Source organism: Macaca fascicularis, chromosome 7, assembly GCF_037993035.2.
Source record: "Macaca fascicularis isolate 582-1 chromosome 7, T2T-MFA8v1.1".
NCBI classification, from domain to species: Eukaryota; Metazoa; Chordata; class Mammalia; order Primates; family Cercopithecidae; genus Macaca; species Macaca fascicularis.
The window spans coordinates 56,474,743-56,494,562 of record NC_088381.1 but is presented as its reverse complement, the minus strand read 5'-3'; the positions used below and the strand labels follow the sequence as shown (position 1 = coordinate 56,494,562).

At 47.5% G+C, this 19,820-nt stretch overlaps 1 protein-coding gene across 9 annotated transcripts in view; it reads left to right on the top strand.

The window, feature by feature from the left end:
* RASGRF1 (Ras protein specific guanine nucleotide releasing factor 1) overlaps positions 1 to 19,820 on the top strand; it is a 320,023-nt gene that overhangs the window by 221,057 nt on the left and 79,146 nt on the right. For all 9 annotated transcript variants that reach the window (XM_073996501.1, XM_073996502.1, XM_045395885.2 and 6 more), the window contains 2 exons: positions 7,076 to 7,168; positions 10,015 to 10,268. In XM_073996501.1, coding sequence (XP_073852602.1) covers positions 7,076 to 7,168; positions 10,015 to 10,268 — 347 coding nt within the window. The remainder of the gene's footprint in view (positions 1 to 7,075; positions 7,169 to 10,014; positions 10,269 to 19,820) is intronic.

Genomic DNA, 19,820 nt, shown 5'->3' with positions numbered 1-19,820 from the left:
CTAGCCTGATAACAGGCACCTTCAAGACATACTTTCTTTCATTCCCCACAACCATCCTGATGGGATCAGTCACTTACATTTCACAGGAGGAACCAGACTCAAAAAGCCCAAGTCACTTGCCCAAGCTCACACAGCTGGGAAGTGGCAGAGGGCTGGAACCCAGGTCTCCTGTCTGCTTGCCAGTCTTTCCACTCTACTCTGGTAGCCTCTTCCCACAGGGCTACCAGAGCTCAATTCAGGGATGTCCCCTCTCCAGCCCACCCAGTTCATTGTGGGATCAATCCTTGCCCAACACAGATTCCTAAATCCAAACTGAACTCCTATACGGGATCAGGGAAGGAGCCCAGCCCCAGTACCAGATTATTAGCTTCATGATCAAGGGTGTCCAGGTGTCATTCATTCATTCACTTACTCACTGAAGATCACCTACCACTGACCTCATCCTTGTCCTCAAGCACTCACCTCTTCACTGTGGGCACCAGTGCACTACCCGTCTCCTGGCCTTTGCACATGCTGGTGCTTCTGTTTGGAATGCCCTTTCATCCCCAAGCGTCCTACCTGGTGACATCCTACCAAACTCAAATGCCTCACCCTGGGGGACCCCTGGACCGGAGGGTGCTCCCTGCTGTCTGCTCCCATGGCTTTCCCACACTCAGCTCACCATGTGAGAGCAGGCTCCATGCGTGCCTGTCGCCCCAACAGGCCCGGCAGGAACTCCATAAGGACAGGGCTGTGTCGCTTATCACTCCTTCTTTTGGCCTGGCACATAGTAGGTACTCAATAAGGGCTTGATGAATGGATGGTTGTCAGACTTTGTGGGAAGCATTAGAGATATGAAAGTTTCTGCCTTTGGATCTGATTTTGGTAGAGTGTCATCAGTGCCGTAGCAGGGTTTGCGGTGTGAACCCAAGTCAGGAAGTCAGTTGTTTTACAGCCCGGGAGGTGTGGGTTCATGTTGCACATGGCCTTAAAAGGTGTCAGGGCACTTTAGGTCAGAGAAGGGGTGTAGGTGCAAAGGGCAGAGCCCCCTGTGGTGTTGGGGAGCAGAAAGCAGGTCAGTCATGACTGAGTGAGAGTGTGTGTGTGTGTGTGTGTGTGTCTCAAAGTGGCAGTAGAGACCCACTTGATGGGAATTTTCGGAGCGATGCTTCCAACTGAGTGTATTACCCTTCAGGGCAAAAGATTTTTTAAAGAAGACTTTGAAAGAAGGACCATCTTAGGAAAGCTTTCTGGCCATAGTATCTCTCTTGGTCTCTCTCTCTCTCTCTCTCTCTGTCCCCCTGATATATACACACACACATACACATATGCAAAAATATGTCCTGCAGGTCAGAGGGTACCTGCTGGCTCTGAGTGGGCTCTAGGAGAGTGGAAACAGAGCTCATTCCTGAGGAGTGGCCATCAGGTGGGCAGGACAGAGTGACACCAGTGAGGAAGGCCCGGGGTCTTAGACTGTCGGAGCCAGGAGGACTCTGAAGACACCAAGTCCATGGGGAGGAAGCAACTTACCCAAAGTCTCTCGCCTCCACCACTGGATCTCCTGGCTGAAATCCTTGGTCTGAGCCTGCCCCACCACAGCCTTCCCTCCCTGCTGAGGAGAAGACCTTGATAACAAAGTACGTATTCAGGAATGACAGTGTTGCCTGGATGGTCCCACACTCTCATGGTCCACCTCTCTTCTGATGGCCAAATAAGCTTCCTCAGGCCCCATCCCACATATTCCTGAGGATTCCCAGGGGTTTACATTCCCCTGGCCACCTCTTGCTTTCAAACTCCACTCTCCTGACCTGTCACTGCACTTCTCACGGCAGCTGCCTCCACTCAGTCTTCACTGCTTCTTTCCCCTTGAGTAGTCACTACCTGTATCTGTCAGAATGGGCTAGATTATGCTGCAGTAACAACCTCCGAATCCGAATGTCTTAAAACAACAGAGGTTGATTACTGACTCTTGTGTGTCCATTGAGAGTTCTGCTGAAGACTCTGCTCCCCAAAATCCTCCAGTGATCGAGAGACAAGCCAAGGAGGCTTCTGCCATCAAGAAATTCACCAGTCATGTGGCTGGGCTGGGGAAAGGCACATGGCACAGTGCTCACGTCACATTGGACAGAGCAAGTCACGTGACTGTACCCAGCTTCAGAGGATCTGGGAAATACAACGCACCATTTCCAAGAGGAGAGAGAACCAGAGTATCTGCAAAAGTCCCAACAACGACTCAGAGGAGGCTCCTCCTTCAGTCCCTAAACCTGTAACACAGGCTGTTGTATGTAACAGAATGGAGGGGCACTCCACTATTAAAACAGAAAACAGCTCAAAAATGAATAGAAAACACCTCTGCCCTCATGTCACCCAGCCTTTCCTGCCACAACCATCCTTCACCAACCTCCCCTTTACACACTGACTTCTCTCCTCACACTCCCACGTGCCACTTTTGTTGTTGTCCATAACCTCTTTCCCTAACAAGATCTTCCCCCTGCATCCAGTGATGTGCCAGAGCCTGCTTCTACCATTGGCCATTGGCCATCCACACAACACTCTATAACACCAGCTTGCAAGAGCCAACTGTTAGATTTTCAAGAATTTCGCTAGCTGCGTATTTGACCTTTGGTAGCTTGAAACGGGCTGAGCTAGAAATGGGCTGACATCATGGGAACTGGCAAATTCTGCAAGTCAGTTTTCCTTTCAGAGAGCTTTACCATTTATAATTTACCATTATATTATTGTCTGTAACTTTTTTCATGACCAGCTCTGTAATTGGCAGGGCTCAGCACGAAAGAAAATGTGGGGCCCTTAAAAACTTCAAGACAGCAACTGCAGAAGCTTAAACCAACCATTGGGCCCTTGTAAGCCTGGGGCTCTGTGCAAATGCACAGGCCACACATCTATGAAGCCAGCCTGTCTCTTCTCCCTTCGTACCCTCCATCCTGGGGCACCCACCCCAGCCATCTCTGTAACAGGAGATCATGCTGACACACCTGTAACGTTACTAAGTTAAACAATCAATCCCCTGCTGACTTAGTCTCCTCTCTCCCTTCTAAACAATCCTATCAGGCCTTCTCTTTCATTACCAGAAAACCCCATCAAGGAACCATCTAAATAAGGGAACATCTGCCTCTGAGAAGACTCCTCCCCTCCTCTAGAATGCTCAGTTTGGCATGATTTCATTTTCTTAATAGCTATTTCTCTCCCATTTGCAATTGGAAGTAAATTTGGAGAGCTAAGACAGGCCCTAAGGGGCAGCATAGGAGTTTGCAGATGGCTGTAATATTTTATTGGCATGGGAACACACATATCCCAGAAAGCTGACAGTGGAGGGAACTGCAGAGATCTTTACCCTAAGGTTCAAAATGAACACTTAGCCTTGGAATCAGTTTTAGGTTTTTTTATATTTTTATTTTTGGAGATGGAGTTTCAATCTTGTCGCCCAGGTTGAAATGCAATGGCACGATCTTGGCTCACTGCAAACTCCACCTCCCAGGTTCAAGCAATTCTCCTGCCTCAGCCTCCCAAGTAGCTCGTGTTACAGGCACCACACCCAGCTAATTTTTGTATTATTAGTAGAGATGGGGTTTCACCATGTTGGCCAGGCTGGTCTCGAACTCCTGACCTCAGGTGATCACCTGCCTCAGCCTCCCAAAGTGCTGGGATTATAGGTGTGAGCCATCGCAACTGGCCTAGAATCAGTTTTGCAAACACACTTTGATGTGGAACCCCAATATATAAAATAGGTAGAAGACTGCTCTGGGGAAAGGAGGGGAGGGTGGCCTTGGTCCTTCCCCACCAGCACCCCCTCTCCATGGCCACTCTCCCTGCTGTGGCCCTGCTGCCCATCTCCTGCCATCCCCCATTCCTAAGACTTGCTGCCCTGGCACACAACACTCTATCACACCCATGCCTTTGTTCATATCATTCCCTCTATTTGAATTCTCTCCCCCACATATACCAACTGTTGGACTCCTGTTTGCCCTTCAAAACCTTTCCTGGGGAGCCTTGCCACTTCCTGGCCGAGGCCCTCCCATGGCAGTGGGTACACAGCTCTGTTCTGGCCTGGCCTTGTTGGATTGCAAGTCATCTCTATGAATGCCTGACCTCCTTCTTAGGCTGGGAGCTCCTCCAGGGAAGGGGCACTTGGCACAGTGCCCAAACAGACACCATCAGAACATGCTGATAAGGTTGGCACAAAGGGAAACAGAGATGGGGGCACCTGTTGGGCTTGGATGGGGACAGAGGGAGGCAGGGAAGCAGGCGAGACAGCTGAGTTGTGTGGCACCTGCTTGAAAAGCAAGCAATGCAGCAATCTTTAGTAAACCCTTGGCTGCTAACAAAGAGCAAAAGACCTGGATTAATTCCATCACCCATTACTGCACTGACTAAACACGTTCCGGGTTAAAGAAAGTGTCTCCAGAGAGGGGAGTAGGGTGGAGCAGGAGCCAATGCACCATGCCCAAAGCAGGTGTAGCAAGTAAGAGTTTGCCTCTAGGGGCAAAGAAAGCCAGTCTGAGGGTGGTGGGTGGGCAGGAGCCAGCCAAGACACCAGGCATGGAGCCAGGTGTGGAGTCAGCCAGTCAGAGACAGGGCGTGACTCAGAGGTCCACTTCCCCATGGCTGTAATTCACCAGGGTCAACTAAGTAGGGGCAGGATGTAACCAAACAAAGCAGGGTGCAAAGCAAAATCTACTTCCAGGAGGCACCTGCCAGTGTCAGGGAAAGGCTGCCTCCATGAGCCCTCCATGAGCCCTTTAGGCCTGGGGCTCCCACCACCATCCCGATATTGGCTCCTAGTTGCAATTGGCCAAGACTAGACATAGTTCAAGACTCTTGCAGGGTCCCCAGGCTTGCAACCCTCCAGAGCTTTGCCCACTTAGCCTGATCCTTAAATAAAGACTCCAAAGCTGCCATTGTTGCCTGTGCATGTAGCATGGTGCCTGACCTAATTGCATCTGTTTTCTGCCCTGGTCCCTGTTGAGTAGATGTCCCGGCATGCCTCTCTCTGAGAAGAGCACCATCAGTTTTAAACACAGACCACTTCCCCCACCCCAGCACACATACACACACATATCACCATCCTAAAGTGAAAAGAGTTGCTATGTGCAAATCCCAAAACTGGCAAAGAAAGCATCCTGGCACAGAGGTGAGAAGCTGAAGGTTAAGGTGTTGACTGAGCAGGCTCCAAAGGCGTGTGTGTGTGTTTGTGTGTACACACACTTGTGTGTTTCTTAGCCCTTTAGAGTCTAGATCAAAGAATCAGTCATCATTTCAATGTGCAAATGTTCTCAAAGGATCAAAAAGGGGGAGGGGGAGGGGAGAAAAGCCCATCTCCATGCTGACTATTTCTCAGTTAGATATTTTCGGCCACTCTTCAATCACAGGGGTAATTTTAGCAACCAAGGAGTGGAGAGCGGGTAACTGTTCCATTTTGCTTTCAAAGTGCTTGATTTGCTCAATTATGAGCACCCATTCATCCTGTGGTTCAGCAAGTGGCCTTGAGGGGACAAAAGCCATGTGTTCCCAAGAGAGAACAGCACTGGGCTTTGTAGCTGTGTTCATAGAATCCTCCAAGCTACTATCTTTAGACATGCGGGGCTTCATTACTGCAGTGTTTTCCCTTGGTTAATGTTTTTGTTGCTGCTGTTGCTCTGATTTTTTTTTAATTCACTTATTTGTATAGACAACAAGAATGTGCTGAGTGCCCAATGTCGCGCTAGGCACCAGGAGCACAATAAATGAAACAGCTGCAATCCCTTCTCCCTTAGAGCTCACGGGAAAGATAGAAGAGTAGACAGGCAATTCCAGCATTTTCACAGGAAAGTCCATGGTGCAGTGGGAACCCTGCTACAGGACACAAAACAAGGACTTACAGAATTGGAGTGGTTGGGTGAGCCCTGCGCAGGAGGATACACCACTGGCCTGTCTATGGGATGAGTCCCAGAGGCCCCTGGCCACAGTGCAGCTTAAGGTGCACCTTCTCCTAGGCCCCATGCCTTGGTTTTGTTCTTGCAGCTATGTCGACATCTGTGATCCCCAAATTATGCAAATGGAGATGTTTAGAGCAGCTAGATATTCGAAGAGCTATTCCACTTTTCTAGGCCAGCAGTTTCCAGGTTATGATTAAAATAGGCCTCTGATTCTAAGAGGTGCTTTGGGGCTGCCCAGGAAGGAAAGCGCCAAGCCAGCAGGGCTTCACCCGGAGCCACCTGCTCTATCTGATTTATATCCAGATACAATTTTGTTTGAAAAATAAAGGGATTACCTAGATGCCCATCAAAGGGGGAATGGATAAATAAATAAAATGTGGTCTACACACACGAGGGAATATTGCTCAGGCCTTGAAAGGGAAGGAGACTCTGACCCATGCTGCAACATGGGAAGAAACTTGAGGACATTATGCACCATGAAATAAGCCAGTCACAGAAAGACAAATAGCGCATGATTCTACTTAGATGAGCTACCTAGAGGAGTCCAATTCAGAGGCACAGAAGGTGGAATGTGGTTGCCAGGGACTGGGAGGCAGGGGAATGGAAAGTTATTGTTTGATGAGTACAGAGTTTCAGTTTTACAAAATGAAGAGTTCTGGAGGTAGATGGTGGTGATGGTTGCACAACACTGTGAATGCCTTTAATACCACTGAACCGTACCCTTAAAAATGGTAAAAATGGTAAATATTATGTTACATGTGTTCTATCACAGCAAAAATTATAAAATAAAGGGACTAAGTGGTTTGGGGAGTAGGGAGGAGAATCACAGATTTAGGTCAAATTCTGAGATTACAAATGAGGTGGCTACAGCCCCGAGAGCAGAAGTGCTTCATCCAAGGTCACTCTGGTTGGGCAGCCCAGCTGGCCTGGAACCCAAGTGTCTACCCATCCCCCATGCAGCGCTTGCTTCTCACAGATGTCTGGGGCCTGTCTGGTTCCATGACCTGGATGCACAGAGTCAGAATCACAAGCTGTGGCATCATGGTTCTTGGGGAAGAAGAGGCAGGGCCGGCTGCCACCCTGTGCCTGCCACCCACCGCCCAAAGACCTGGGGCCTCCATGAACCAGTGCCCTTTGCAGGCTGACCTGTGTTTCTGTTGCAGATCGCATCCCTGCTCAAGGACAATGAGCGCATCCAGTCCACCCAGACTGTTGCTCCCAACGATGAAGACAGCGACATCAAGAAAATTAAGAAGGTCTGTACTATCCCTCTGGGTGGCCCTCTTTGGAGCTCTCTCTTTAGAGAGCCAGGCCAGGGTTGGCAGTATCCACCCACAGTCCCACTGTCCTCAGGGCGTGCCCCCATCCCCCAACCTCAGCTTCAAAGACAGAGCCCACAACCCCTTATCTCTGACGGGTACCTTGTCATTTCTTCTGGTTATTCCTGTGGGGTAGAGTGCTTCAGCCCCATTTTATAGATAAGAAAACTGAGGGCCGGGCGCGATAGCTCACACCTGTAATCCCAGCACTTTGGGAGGCCGAGGCAGGTGGATCACGAGGTCAGGAGATCGAGACCATCCTGGCTAACACGGTGAAACCCCGTCTCTACTAAAAATACAAAGAATTAGCCAGGCGTGGTGGCGGGTGCCTGTAGTCCCAGCTACTCGGGAGGCTGAGGAAGGAGAGTGGTGTGAACCCGGGAGGTGGAGCTTGCAGTGAGCCAAGATCATGCCACTGCACTCCAGCCTGGGTGACAGAGTGAGACTCCGTCTCAAAAAAAAAAGAAAACCAAGGTTCCACAAGAGGAAGGAGTGGGGAAAGCCAGGACAGAAGCCCAGGCCTGGGACTCTCAGCTGACCACTTTCCTCACATTGTCATTCACCTTGCCAAGACCCCCAGGGCCACCTCTCTGCTGCCACTCCCTGGCATGCGACCCCCACTGCCATGTACACGCCACCTCTCACAAGTACCTCCTGAGTCCCCAGCAGACCCAGCACAGTAGTCCAGCCTTTTTCGGACCTCACTGCTTTTACCCTATGAGAGTTCAGGAGGAACAGACATGTCAGAAGCTACCAGGGATCTGCCCAGTGGCCAGGTAGTGACATACCATGGGCCACCCTGTGGTGGTGTGGCAGAGGGAAGGGGCATAGGCTGTGCTTGTAGCTTGCCAGACTCAAGGCAGGGGAGCCTGACTCACCCTAAGAAAAACAGGTGAAACCACAGAATCCTATTTGTTGAGTGCATAAAAGGACCCCAATGCCATCCCTAGAAACTGCAAACTGGCATCCCATGGGCCAAGTTCAGCTTACCAGTGTGTTTGAGATTTTGAGATTTTCATCCCACTGGGCTTTTTTTTGGTTTACATTTTTAAAAATTTGTTGCCAGTGCTTTAAAAGCTAAACACATCACACAAAAATCTGGATTTCTGGTTTCTTAAGACTAGAAATAGCTAACATTAATTAACTACTTTCTATGTGCCAGACATTATTTTAAGAGCTTTATGCAGATTAATTCTATCCTCACTAAAATCCTCTGAGGTTTATTTATTATTTTCCTTTTACATATGGGGAAGCTGAGACACAGAGAGGCAAAGGAACTTGCCCAAGGTCACACAGCTAAGTATATACAGAGTAACATTCAAACCCTGGCGGCCAAGCTCCAGAGGCTATGCTGCTGGGACACGACATCTCCTTAAAAAGCAGAAAGTCCAGCAGCCCCAGGCCACCTCCTGCACATGACAGCAGCTGGCCCAGGCAAGAGATGCCACCTTATGATATACCCCCCTGCCCCACCCAGCCAGCTTCACGTACCTCTAGGAACTGCCAGGGCCCCACAGACACTGGGACTTGCCACCCGGGTCTGAGTCAAGTCCCATCTGGGCAGAGATGCCCTGACCCACCATGTTCTCTGCTACAGTCCCAGTGAGCTTCCCAGTCCACCCCTGTACTTGGAGCATTCTGGTTGGAACATTTTGTTAAAGGCTAGCTGAAATCCACCTCCCATCGCTCTATTTTCACCCTCCTGGAACCTCAGAGTAAGCCCCTCCCTCTTTGAGAAAGGCCTTCCTATCTTCAGAGATAGCTCCTGGGGCTTGGGCAGGCCTCTTCTCTCCACAGCACCCATCTCTAGCCAGCAGGTCTGCCCCTGGACAACTGTACCTGCTGTTTGGAGACAGTGGTCCTTTCAGTGGAGAATATTGTATGAGCACCTCTGCCTGGTCCCCAGTGGCTCATCCCAGCACCCTTCCTCCCAGTGTGGACTGTGAGCTTGCACAGTCCTTGTGCAAGAAGCCCTTGATTGGAAGCCTGTACAGCTCAGAAGCCCTTGATTGGAAGCCTGTACAGCTTAAGACAACTCTCTGTGTGTATGTCAATCAAGGCCCTTTCCCGAGTTCTTGCCAACACGAGGCCACTCCAAGCAGCCCAGCACCAAGGCAACTGAGTTAAGTGTCTCTGTTCATTTCCCTACTGAGTCAGGAGGAGAAGCTCCAGGCAGGCCCCAGCACTCAGAAGCCGCTGATGAGGGCTGAGTATGAGTTAACTAATTTTCCATGTTCTGTTCAATTTGATAATCACCCTTCTATCCAGAAGAGCTTTAATTGAAACTTCTGGGCTTTCAGGCAAGTCATTAGACAAGGCAAGGTATGACCCGTGCCCAGCACAGCCCTGCAACCCTTTATCCTCAGGCGACCTCCCATTATGGAGACATGGAGCCACATTTGCCCTCCAGCGAGTGCTTCTAAAGCAACCCAAGGGGTCTTGTTAAACTGCAGAGGTCTGGGGTGGGGCTTGAGAATCTGCATTTCCAATAAGCTCTTCAGAGATGCCAGTCCAATTTGTGGACCAGACTTTCAGTCTAGCCATCATCTCTTTAGCCCCATTTTACAGATGGGAAAATTGGCTCAGAGCAACCAAACAACTTGCCCTGCATCATGTGGGCAACAGAGCCAGGCCTGATCTACATCTGAGCTCTTTTTGCTACATGCCCGGCATAGGAATAACAAAGCCTTGGGTCCCTGCCCTTGGGGAGCTCACAGCCTCGAAGGACAGCAGTGGTCCAGACTCCCTGACAGGAGCCTCTCCCCACTGGTCTTGCTGCCCAGGTGCAGAGCTTCCTGCGGGGCTGGCTGTGCCGGCGGAAGTGGAAGACCATCATCCAGGACTACATTCGGTCACCCCATGCCGACAGCATGCGCAAGAGGAACCAGGTGGTGTTCAGCATGCTGGAGGCTGAGGCTGAGTACGTGCAGCAGCTGCACATCCTTGTCAACAATTTCCTGCGCCCACTGCGGATGGCCGCCAGCTCCAAGAAGCCTCCCATCACACATGACGATGTCAGCAGCATCTTCCTGAACAGGTGAGCACCCCTAAAGGTTGACCAAGGCAGGAAGGAGACTAGTGAGCATTGGCCGCAGCTAAGCTTTGACACACTCTCTCATGTGTTTCCCACCAAGTGCAGATGAGGCCCAGAGAGGATGGAAGTGCCCAAGATCACGTGGCTAGAAACCACCAACCCCAACAATTGTGGGATCTGGGGCAGGGGCACAAATGTAGGCTCACAAAGTATAGGTCTAAACCAGTGGGCCTCAACTGGGGCAGTTTTGCTCCCCAGGGAACACTTAGGAATGTTTGGAAACACTGTTTATTGTCACCACTTGAAGGAGGTTGCTGTTGGCATCTAATGAGTAGAGGCCAGAGGTGCTGTTAAATATCCTACAATATGCAGAACAGTCCCCCACCAACAAAGAATTATTCCAACCAAAATGTCAGTAGTGCCACAGTTAAGGAACCCTGGTTTAAATGTTCAAGAATTATAAATCAAGCTACAAAACGTAAAATAAAATATTCTTCGACCTTGATGCCATCATAATGACCTGGAGGCCAGGTTGAAGCTTACAATTCTCAGGTGCCTTAGAGTTCTGCTGTGGACCACGCTACCCACATGCCTTACAAAGAAGTCACTTCTCCCAGATGGTGACCCTGGCATTAGTATGAGGCTTATGGTTCTTCAGAAGGCTGCGCTGATGGCTGCTCTTCTGCTGTCAACTTCTTTTTAAAAGGAAATGGTTTAAATGAGCTTTCTGGTGGGTGATAAAATTGTATAAACTAGATAAAAGCAACAAAAATGAAGACATACAAACAGCGTGCTATTTACAATGGAATGTCATCTACTAATTAAAGTAAATCATTATGTTCCCCTAGATGTTCATTCAACTACATTTCTTTTCAAATATTCAGCATTCAGTCCTTTCACTAATCTCAACCAGCCTTTTCTTCAAGCCCTCTGCATGATTATTTGGGACCCAGGGCCACCTTCCCTGTGTCCTCCTCTTCCCCTTTCCCTAACAGTGTGATGTGCCGAGTTTGAGGGGACTGTGGAACACCCCAGGGTGGGGGTGTATGAGGTTGTGAGTCAGACATGAGTCTGAGGCTCAGTTGAGAGATTGGGCTGAAGAAACTGAAAGTCATTGGAGTGGGACAGGTGACATCACAGATGTGGACAAGGCATCAGAATATGGGGGACAGAGAGAGAAGCAGGCAGGAGGAGGAAAATAGCTTTTGGCCTCATGAGACCTTTTCCAGAAAATGAATCACAGGGCCCCACAAGGTTGCTTTTTAATAGACATGTTGATCACAGTTCTTAGACGTTCAATAAATGCTTTTTATGCATTGACTAAAACAACAACAAAAAAAGAATTATGTGTGTGTGAAATCAGGTAACATTTAACCCAGAAACTCCAAGTGGGTTGTTTAGATTCAGTGACCTGGAATTTGAATGAAAAATGTGAAGAACATGTTCCTTGCTGAGCAAACCCTTGATAGCTCAGCTGACTTCACAGATTCTCAAACACAAGCCCATCTGTAGGTCTGGGTGGAGCCCAGGGGACTGCATTTCCAACAAGCTTGCAGGTGCTGCTGATGCTACTGGTCCCAGATGGCACCAAAATGGGAGGCTTGAGATAAACAGAGGTGGCTGCCTGTGTTTATCTCCACCATGACTCCTTATTTGAGGTTTACTTCAGGAGGCAGTGGTGTAGTTCTATGTCGTTTGTACTTTGTTCGCATATTAGGCCACCAATGCAAACTTTTGGTGACGATTTATCATCGTCGCTAAGAGGCGTCCTTTTGTGTTTGTTACCTTTTCATAATTTTATTATACTTCATTGATTCATCTGAAATAGAATTCTTTTGACCTGGAATCTTTGATAGAGAATATTCATGCCAGCTCACAGCATTTGTTCAAAAGTTGTTCGGAAAAAAAAAGAAATCACAACATGGTTTTATATTTTTATCTTCAAAGAACTGAATGGATCAGGTCAGATACCTTTAATGGAGAACAAATGAGAAGGAGGAAAGGGGGGGATTTTGCCTTCTCATGAAGCTGATATTTTCAACAATGACCTTAAAAGGAAACATGATAGACTTCAAGATAGACCCAGAAACAAAACAGGGCAAGTGCCCTTCAGCAGGGCAAGTGGAAAGGTTTACCCAAATCTGTTTTTCCCTTTCTCTTGTCAATACAAGGCAGTCCATAGGGTGGAGCCCCAGCAATGATTAGGGATGGAAGGAATGGGTTGGTAGCCAGCAGCCCCACCAAAGGCAAGGACACTCATCCACTCGCTCATTCAACAAACAAGCAACACAGAGTGCCTGGCTGCGTGCTGGGTTCACATATATAGAGTGAGCCATGTAAACCCCACCATCAAGTCAAATGATCCAGCAGATGTTTACCATGAAATGTGAGAACCACCAGAGTCTTCCTGGAGGAGGTGGTGTCTGAGCTTAGTCTTTAAGGACACGAGAAAGTTTACAGGAGAAGGAGGAGGAAAGAACTTTCCAGGTAGAGAAAACAGCATGTGCAAAGGCCCAAAGGTGAGAGTGGGACTTGATTCTGGAGGCAGGAAGGAGCCATCAGACATTTCAGGTAGAGAATGTCATGGTCAGGTCTGTTGCAGGAAGCTTAGCCCCTCTGCCATGTCGGGGGGCACTCCTTGGGGAGAGTGGAAGATGGGAGGCTGGTAGAGAGGCTAAGTGAGCATGGAGGGACTCCAGGGCCTGAGCAGGCATGACTGCCCAGCACATGTTTGCATCCTGCCAGCAGAGGCAAATGTGCATCTGAGCACACTTCCCTGGTGCCTTGTAGGGGGCTGGATAACTGAAGGCTGGTGGACCCAGAGGCAAAAGTTTGAAAGAGTAATGAGCTCCCCATCACAGTAAGAATCCAGAAGAGTAACCCTTTGTCAGAAACATCAAATAGGTTTAGAAGTTTAATTAGATGCTCTTTAAGATCCTCCAGCTCTGAATAGTGACACTATGAATGTGATGCTTTCAGGGCCTCCTGGGCAGTGTGCATGCCTGCCTAGAAAAAGACAAGTGGCATCCTCCACAGGCTTCAGACTGAGAAGCTCCCTTACCCATCCCCATCTCCCCAGGTAGCCGCTTCTTCATCCCAAGGATGCTGCCCATTTCACTTTCTTTACGATGGGCCCAAGGCCAACTGTTGCCTACCTTAGCAATTTTATTGATCTCAGGAAAAATAGCAGCAGCCTGATCAATTCTCAAGACCTCTAGAATATGGACTCTAGAGGTCATCAGAAAAGGCTGCCCCAGGAATGGTACCTGTCTCTTACAGGCACTAAAGGATCAAAGAAGAGACTTGGTGTAAAGTGTTTAGCACAGAGCCCAACATAGCCCAGGTGCTCCATAATAATGCACTGTGCAAGAAATCAAAATCAAATATAACATGGAAGGAACACTTCTGACTCATTTTACAAGTCAGCATTACCCTCATATCACAACCAAATACATCACAAGAAAACTACAGCCCAATATCCCTCATGTGCATATATACAAAATAGCAAAGTGAATCTAGCAATATATAAAAAGAGTAATACATCCTGACCAAGTGGGATCCATCCCAGAAATGCAAGGCTGGTTCAACATTGAAAATCAGTCAATGTAATTTACTCTATTGTCTTCCTAGATTAAGTGAGAAGACCTGGTGGTTATATCAATAGCTGCAAGTCTGATGAGGCTGGTTCCTCTTCTCTACCCTGGTCCCTGTTCTCAAACATGTGCAAGCCAGAAATCTTTCCTTCCCCAGGGGTCAGAGTGGGAAGGAAGAGCTGGAACATGATGGTCTCCAGATCATCCTTGCCTTATACATGGTCACTTGGGGACAGCACAAGCTTCACTATCTTAAACTCTATGATTTTTTGCAAATGTAAGGAACAGCTGGAATTATTATTTTTTTGTGACCTTAAAACAGCCCCCACTCAGCGCTTTGCAGGATTGAAGTTTCTGGACTGCACTTCCCATACTACAGCAGTGCTTTATAGGACCTGCATTGTGCTGGGCTCTCTGCCAGCACTTGACCTGCATGCTTTCTGATCCTCAGAGGCACCCATGAGGCTGGAGCCAGGATCAGAGAGGTGACAGGAGATGCTCAATAGCACACAGCGAGTGGGGCAGGCTGGGATTGTAACCTAGATCTGTTTAATGATAAGGCCCCAGCTTCCCGCTGCTGCCTTGTTAAATAATGGGCTGGAATCCTCTCCAGGAACCCATTTTCCTTGCCCCCACTGCTAATGAGTGTGGGTCATTACAGCACAGGTCTGGGCATGCACCCTCTGTTGGAGAACTCCCCCTTGTGTGTGAGACCCACCTTTTCACTTTCTGTCCACGCTGTGGGGGGCCGATCCAGGACGTGAACCTCGCCGCTCTCCTTGCCTCAGACCACAGCACAAAGGTCTGTGTGTCATAAGCCACAGTGGAGCTGCCAGCTCACTTGCTGCAAAGCTTTTCCATATGTAGCTCTCTCCTAGATTTGCTTTTAGGCTGAAATATACAGCCACATTAGAAACCTGATGCTAATTTGGTGATTTACTGAAGCTCATTTTAAAAGGTCCTTGGGAAGACAGAAGCCTCTCTCCAGCTTGGCAGATTCATCGAGGATGTTGCAGACCTGGGGAGGGTGTTAACTGTGTACTTCTCAAATAGGGGGGAAAAGATCTTTGAACTAAACATTTGCAGCAGGCTTTGTTCAGTCAAGACAATAAGCTTAGAGACTGGCTATTTCCCTTTAATGAAAACCATGCCCAGCGCCGTGTGCTGGGAACCACAGGTGTTGCCCATGACAAGAGGCATCCTGTCCTGGTGACAGATGGTTTATATCTTGCTTCCTGTGCTGACTGATTGGCAGTGGCTGCCTGGAGCCCTGAGTTGAGGGAATGATGAGGCTCAGCAGGAGAGCATGCCACAATCAATTCATCCTGTCTGCATGGGCTGGAGGGTGACGAGGGGCAGGCCCGGAACCCATGATGAGTGACTGGTGCAATGCAACAGGCAGGGTGTGGGGGCAAGAGTGAAGGGGCCTGATTTTGTCCTGCTCCTGCCCAGCCCTATCTGCCTTGGACTGGCCTTGGGTACATCATGCCCCTTTCTGGGCTCAGGAAGTGAACCAGGCAAAATGAACATGTCCTGCAGTTAGGCCACTTCTCTTGCTGGAATGTTCTTCCCACCCTACTCTCCTTCCGACAGCAATCCTACTCTTTCTTCATGTCTTTCCTTGGTTGCCATGTCCCTGACCACCCCCATGCCCCTTGCCACCATTGGTTTATGTGCTTTGGTCGTGCTGTCCCAGAGCCCCTATGCTTCTCTTTGTTGCATGCATCACACTTAAATAAAGATTTCTTTTTGTGTTTAGGTCTCTCACTATATTAACTGTTCAATGTGAATGGGGACAGGGCCATAGGTTACAGCTGCACCAGCTGTGCACTGAACAGTTCTGGGGGCACCGTTCACATTGCATAGGGGTGGGTGGATTTTCTTCTGTAAAGAGTCAGTTAGCAAATGTTTTAGACTTTGTGAGACATACCATTTCTGTTACAACTAAGCAGTCACAGATAATCCAAAAACAAATGAGTGTGGCTATATTACAGTAAAACTTTTCTTTTGTTTTCAACCATTTAAAAATGTAAAAATTATTCTAAGCTCTCAGGCCATACAGAAACAGCAGCTATGCTAGATTTGGCCCATGGGCTATAGTGTGCCAACCCCTGACATACACTAGGCTGTGAATGGTGCCCACTAGAACTGTGCATCCAGCAGCCTTGATGGGGACTATTTCTGTTTTTATGATTGCTGAAGTTAGACACAGGGAGACCATTGTCTGAGCAAGTGCCTGACACCTAGTAGGAACTCAATAACTATATATTGAATGAGTGAATGAAACACTAGTTCTGCAAGATGTTATTAGGTATTCCACCTTCAAGGGGTCATGTAGATTTGAGAAAGGTGCATGGTATAATTCCCTTAGAGAGTCACAATGAACTTGGCATTTTAAAAGAATCAATCATTTTTATTTAAACTGTTATAGAACATTGGATAAAAGTAGAAAACTTCCCAATTTTTTTTTACCAAAACTTAGTCTTAAAAATAGCACATTTATGTGTGTACAGACTCTCTCTCTCTCTCTCTCTTTCTCTCGCTCGCTCGCTCTCGCTGATAAATAGAAGAGCTATGCCAACAAAGGGGGTGGTGAGAGCAAAGGGAATGGCCTGTGCAAAGGCCTTAAGGCAGAAGAAAGCAAATCCAGGGAACAGAAGGCCAGAGTGGTGAGAAGGCATAGGGAAGAGGGAGTAGCCCATGAGACAGACAGAGGCAGTTCCTATAGGGGGCTGAAGGCCAAGTTAAGGCCACTCCCCCGATTGGATTCAATTTTTAAGAGATGAATCCACTGTGTGGAGAATGGGTGGACCAGGAGCAAGAGTGGAAGCAAAAGACCAGTTAGGGGCCCACTGACAATGGTCTAGGCAGAGGTGACAGGAGTGGCAGATGCAACAGACAGGAGACAGCAGAATCAGCAACTTTGATGGAGTAGATATAGGGGTGAAGGGGAAAGAGGTGATAGGTGATTCCTAGGTTCTGTCTGAGCCTGGTGGGAAGGGCTGCTATTTAATGAGAAGAGAAGGAGGAGAAGCAGCTCTGTGGGGCAGACCCAAGGTCAGGGTCAATGGAAAAAAAAAAAAAAACCTCCTAAAAACTATTAGGAGTTCATGTTGTTAAAATATAAGCAAAATCAGGCTGGACACAGTGCCTCATGCCTCTAATCCCAGCACTTTCGAGGCAGAAGGATTGCTTTAACCAGGAATTCAAGACCAGCCCAGGCAACATAGGGAGATCTCATCTCTACAGAAAACTTAAAATTAGAAGGTCATGGTGGCACACACCTGTAGTCCCAGCTTCTCAGGAAGCTAAGATGGGAAGATCGCTTGAGCCCAGGACACCGAGGCTACAGTGAGCTGAGATCACACCACCATACCCTAGTCTGGGGGACAGAGCAAGACCCTGTCTCAAAAAAAAAGAAAAATCAGTAACTTTTCCCTATATCTACAGAAACCACTTAGAAAATATAGTATGAGAAATAGCAACAAGAACATAAAATGTCTAGGAATAAACACAGTATCTATGTGATGAGGCATCAACAAAGACATAGTAAAGTAGAGAGACACACCAGCATCCTGGACAAAAAGATGTGTGTTGTGCCAGGCACAGTGGCTCACGCCTGTAATCCCAGCACTTTGGGAGGCTGAGGTGGGTGGATCATGAGGTCAGGAGATCGAGACTATCCTGGCTAACATGGTGAAACCACATTTCTACTAAAAAATACAAAAATTAGCCAGGCGTGGTGGTGCGTGCCTGTAGTTCCAGCTACTAGGGAGACTGAGGCAGGAGAATGGCGTGAACCCGGGAGGTGGAGCTTGTAGTGAGCCGAGATCACACCAGTGCACTCCAGCCTGGGCGACAGAGCGAGACTCCGTCTCGAAAAAAAAAGAAAGGATGTGTGTCACAAAGATGTCATTTCACCCAGAATATTCTGTAAATTTAATGTGATGCCAATCAAAGTGCAGCCTAGCAAAATGATTTTAACATTCAGTTGGAGGAATAAATGCATACAGACAGATAATATTCTTAAAAAACAATGAAAGAATTTCCTACCTGTAATTAAAATATATTATAAAGGCTTATAAATATATTAAGTAATAAAAACAACCTAAGACTAATACAAGATCAACAAAATAAAATAGAAAGTCCAGAAAGAGACTTACGCATATATTAGAATTTTTTTTTTTTTTTTGAGACAGGGTCTCACTCTGTTGCCCAGGCTGGAGTGCAGTGATATGATCTTGGCTCACTGCCAACCTCTGCCTCCTGGGCTCAAGCCATCCTCTCAGCCTCCTGAGTAGCTAGGACCACCAGTGTGCACCACCATGCCTGGCTAAGTTTTTTATTTTTTGTAGAGATGGGGTCTCCCTATAGTGCCCAGACTCAAGAGATCCACCTGCCTCAGCCTCCCAAAGTGCTGAGATTACAGGTGTGAGCCACCTCACCTGGCAAGAATTTGGTAACTATGAAAAACCAGCCTAGTAAATAGCTGGTATATTTGATTAACAGAATTGACAATTGGCTAACCAAATTGAGGGAAAGGCTATGTCTATCTCCCTTATTCATATCATACACCAAAGCAAACAATAATTCAGTATTTACATGTAAAAATGAAACAATAAAATAATATATACATGAGTATGTAAGCAGTCTGGGAGTGGGGAAAGATATGTTTCCCCAAGCCAACCAGAAAGAAAATGGTCCACCTTACAAGGAAAAATGGAAAAACTTCAGAATAACACCACACACAAAATTAACAGGCAAATAGCTGAGCAAAGATGTCTACAACATAGATGTCAGACTATACACTTAATATAGTTATTTAAAATTAATAAGAGAGAAAAGATTAATAGGAGAAAAAATAGCAATGACCATGACTAGGCAATTTTTTAAAAAGAAATACACATGGCCAATATATAAGAAAAATGTTCAAACAACCCATTAATAATTTGACTTTTTTAAGCAAATCAAGTCAAAATGAGATAATATTTTTAGTTGGCTGGGCAATGATAGTAATTTCTGAGTAGTAGAATTACAAGTTAAATTCTTTAAATTTAACCTTAGAAATGGAGGCTTCATCAACTGTATTTTTATAATTCTAGCTTATGATGTTCCTGATATACTGTTGCACAGGCATGTGCAGTATTGGGATATAAGAAGGTTCATTTTCTCCCTGGTCCATCCTAAACAGTTGTCTGCTGTGCTGAAGCTGTCTGAGAATGGCAATCCTAAGTCTTGCCATGGCAGTACTCAGGGTTATCTAAAAGGATCTAGACATATGTCAAGATCCTATATATCAGGGGTCCCCAACCCCCAGGCCACAGACTAACACTGGTCTGTAGCCTGTTAGAATCTGGACCCCACAGCAGGAGGTGAACAGTGGGTGAGCGAGCAAAGATTCATCTGTATTTATAGCCACTCCCCATTGCTCACATTACCACCTGAGCTCCACGTCCTGTCAGATCAGTGGCAGCATTAGATTCTCATAGGAGCACAAACCCTATCATGAACTGCACATGTGAGGGATCTAGGTTGCATGCTCCTTATGACAATCTAATGCCTGATGATCTGTCACTGTCTCCCATTACCCCCAGATGGGACCGTCTAGTTGCAGGAAAACAAACTCAGGGCTCCCATTGATTCTACATTATGGTGACTTGCATAATTATTTCATTATATATTACAATGTAATAATAAAAGAAATAAGCCAGGCATGGTGGCTCACGCCTGTAATCCCAGCACATTGGGAGGCCAAGGCAGGTGGATCACCTGAGGTCAGGAGTTTGAGACCAGCCTGGCCAATATGGTGAAACCCCGTCTCTACTAAAAATACAAAAATTAACCCAGCGTGCTGGTGCGCACCTGTAATCCCAGCCACTCGGGAGACTGAGACAGGAGAATCACTTGAACCCGGAAGGAGGAGATTGCAGTGAGCCGAGATCACGCCATTGCACTGCAGCCT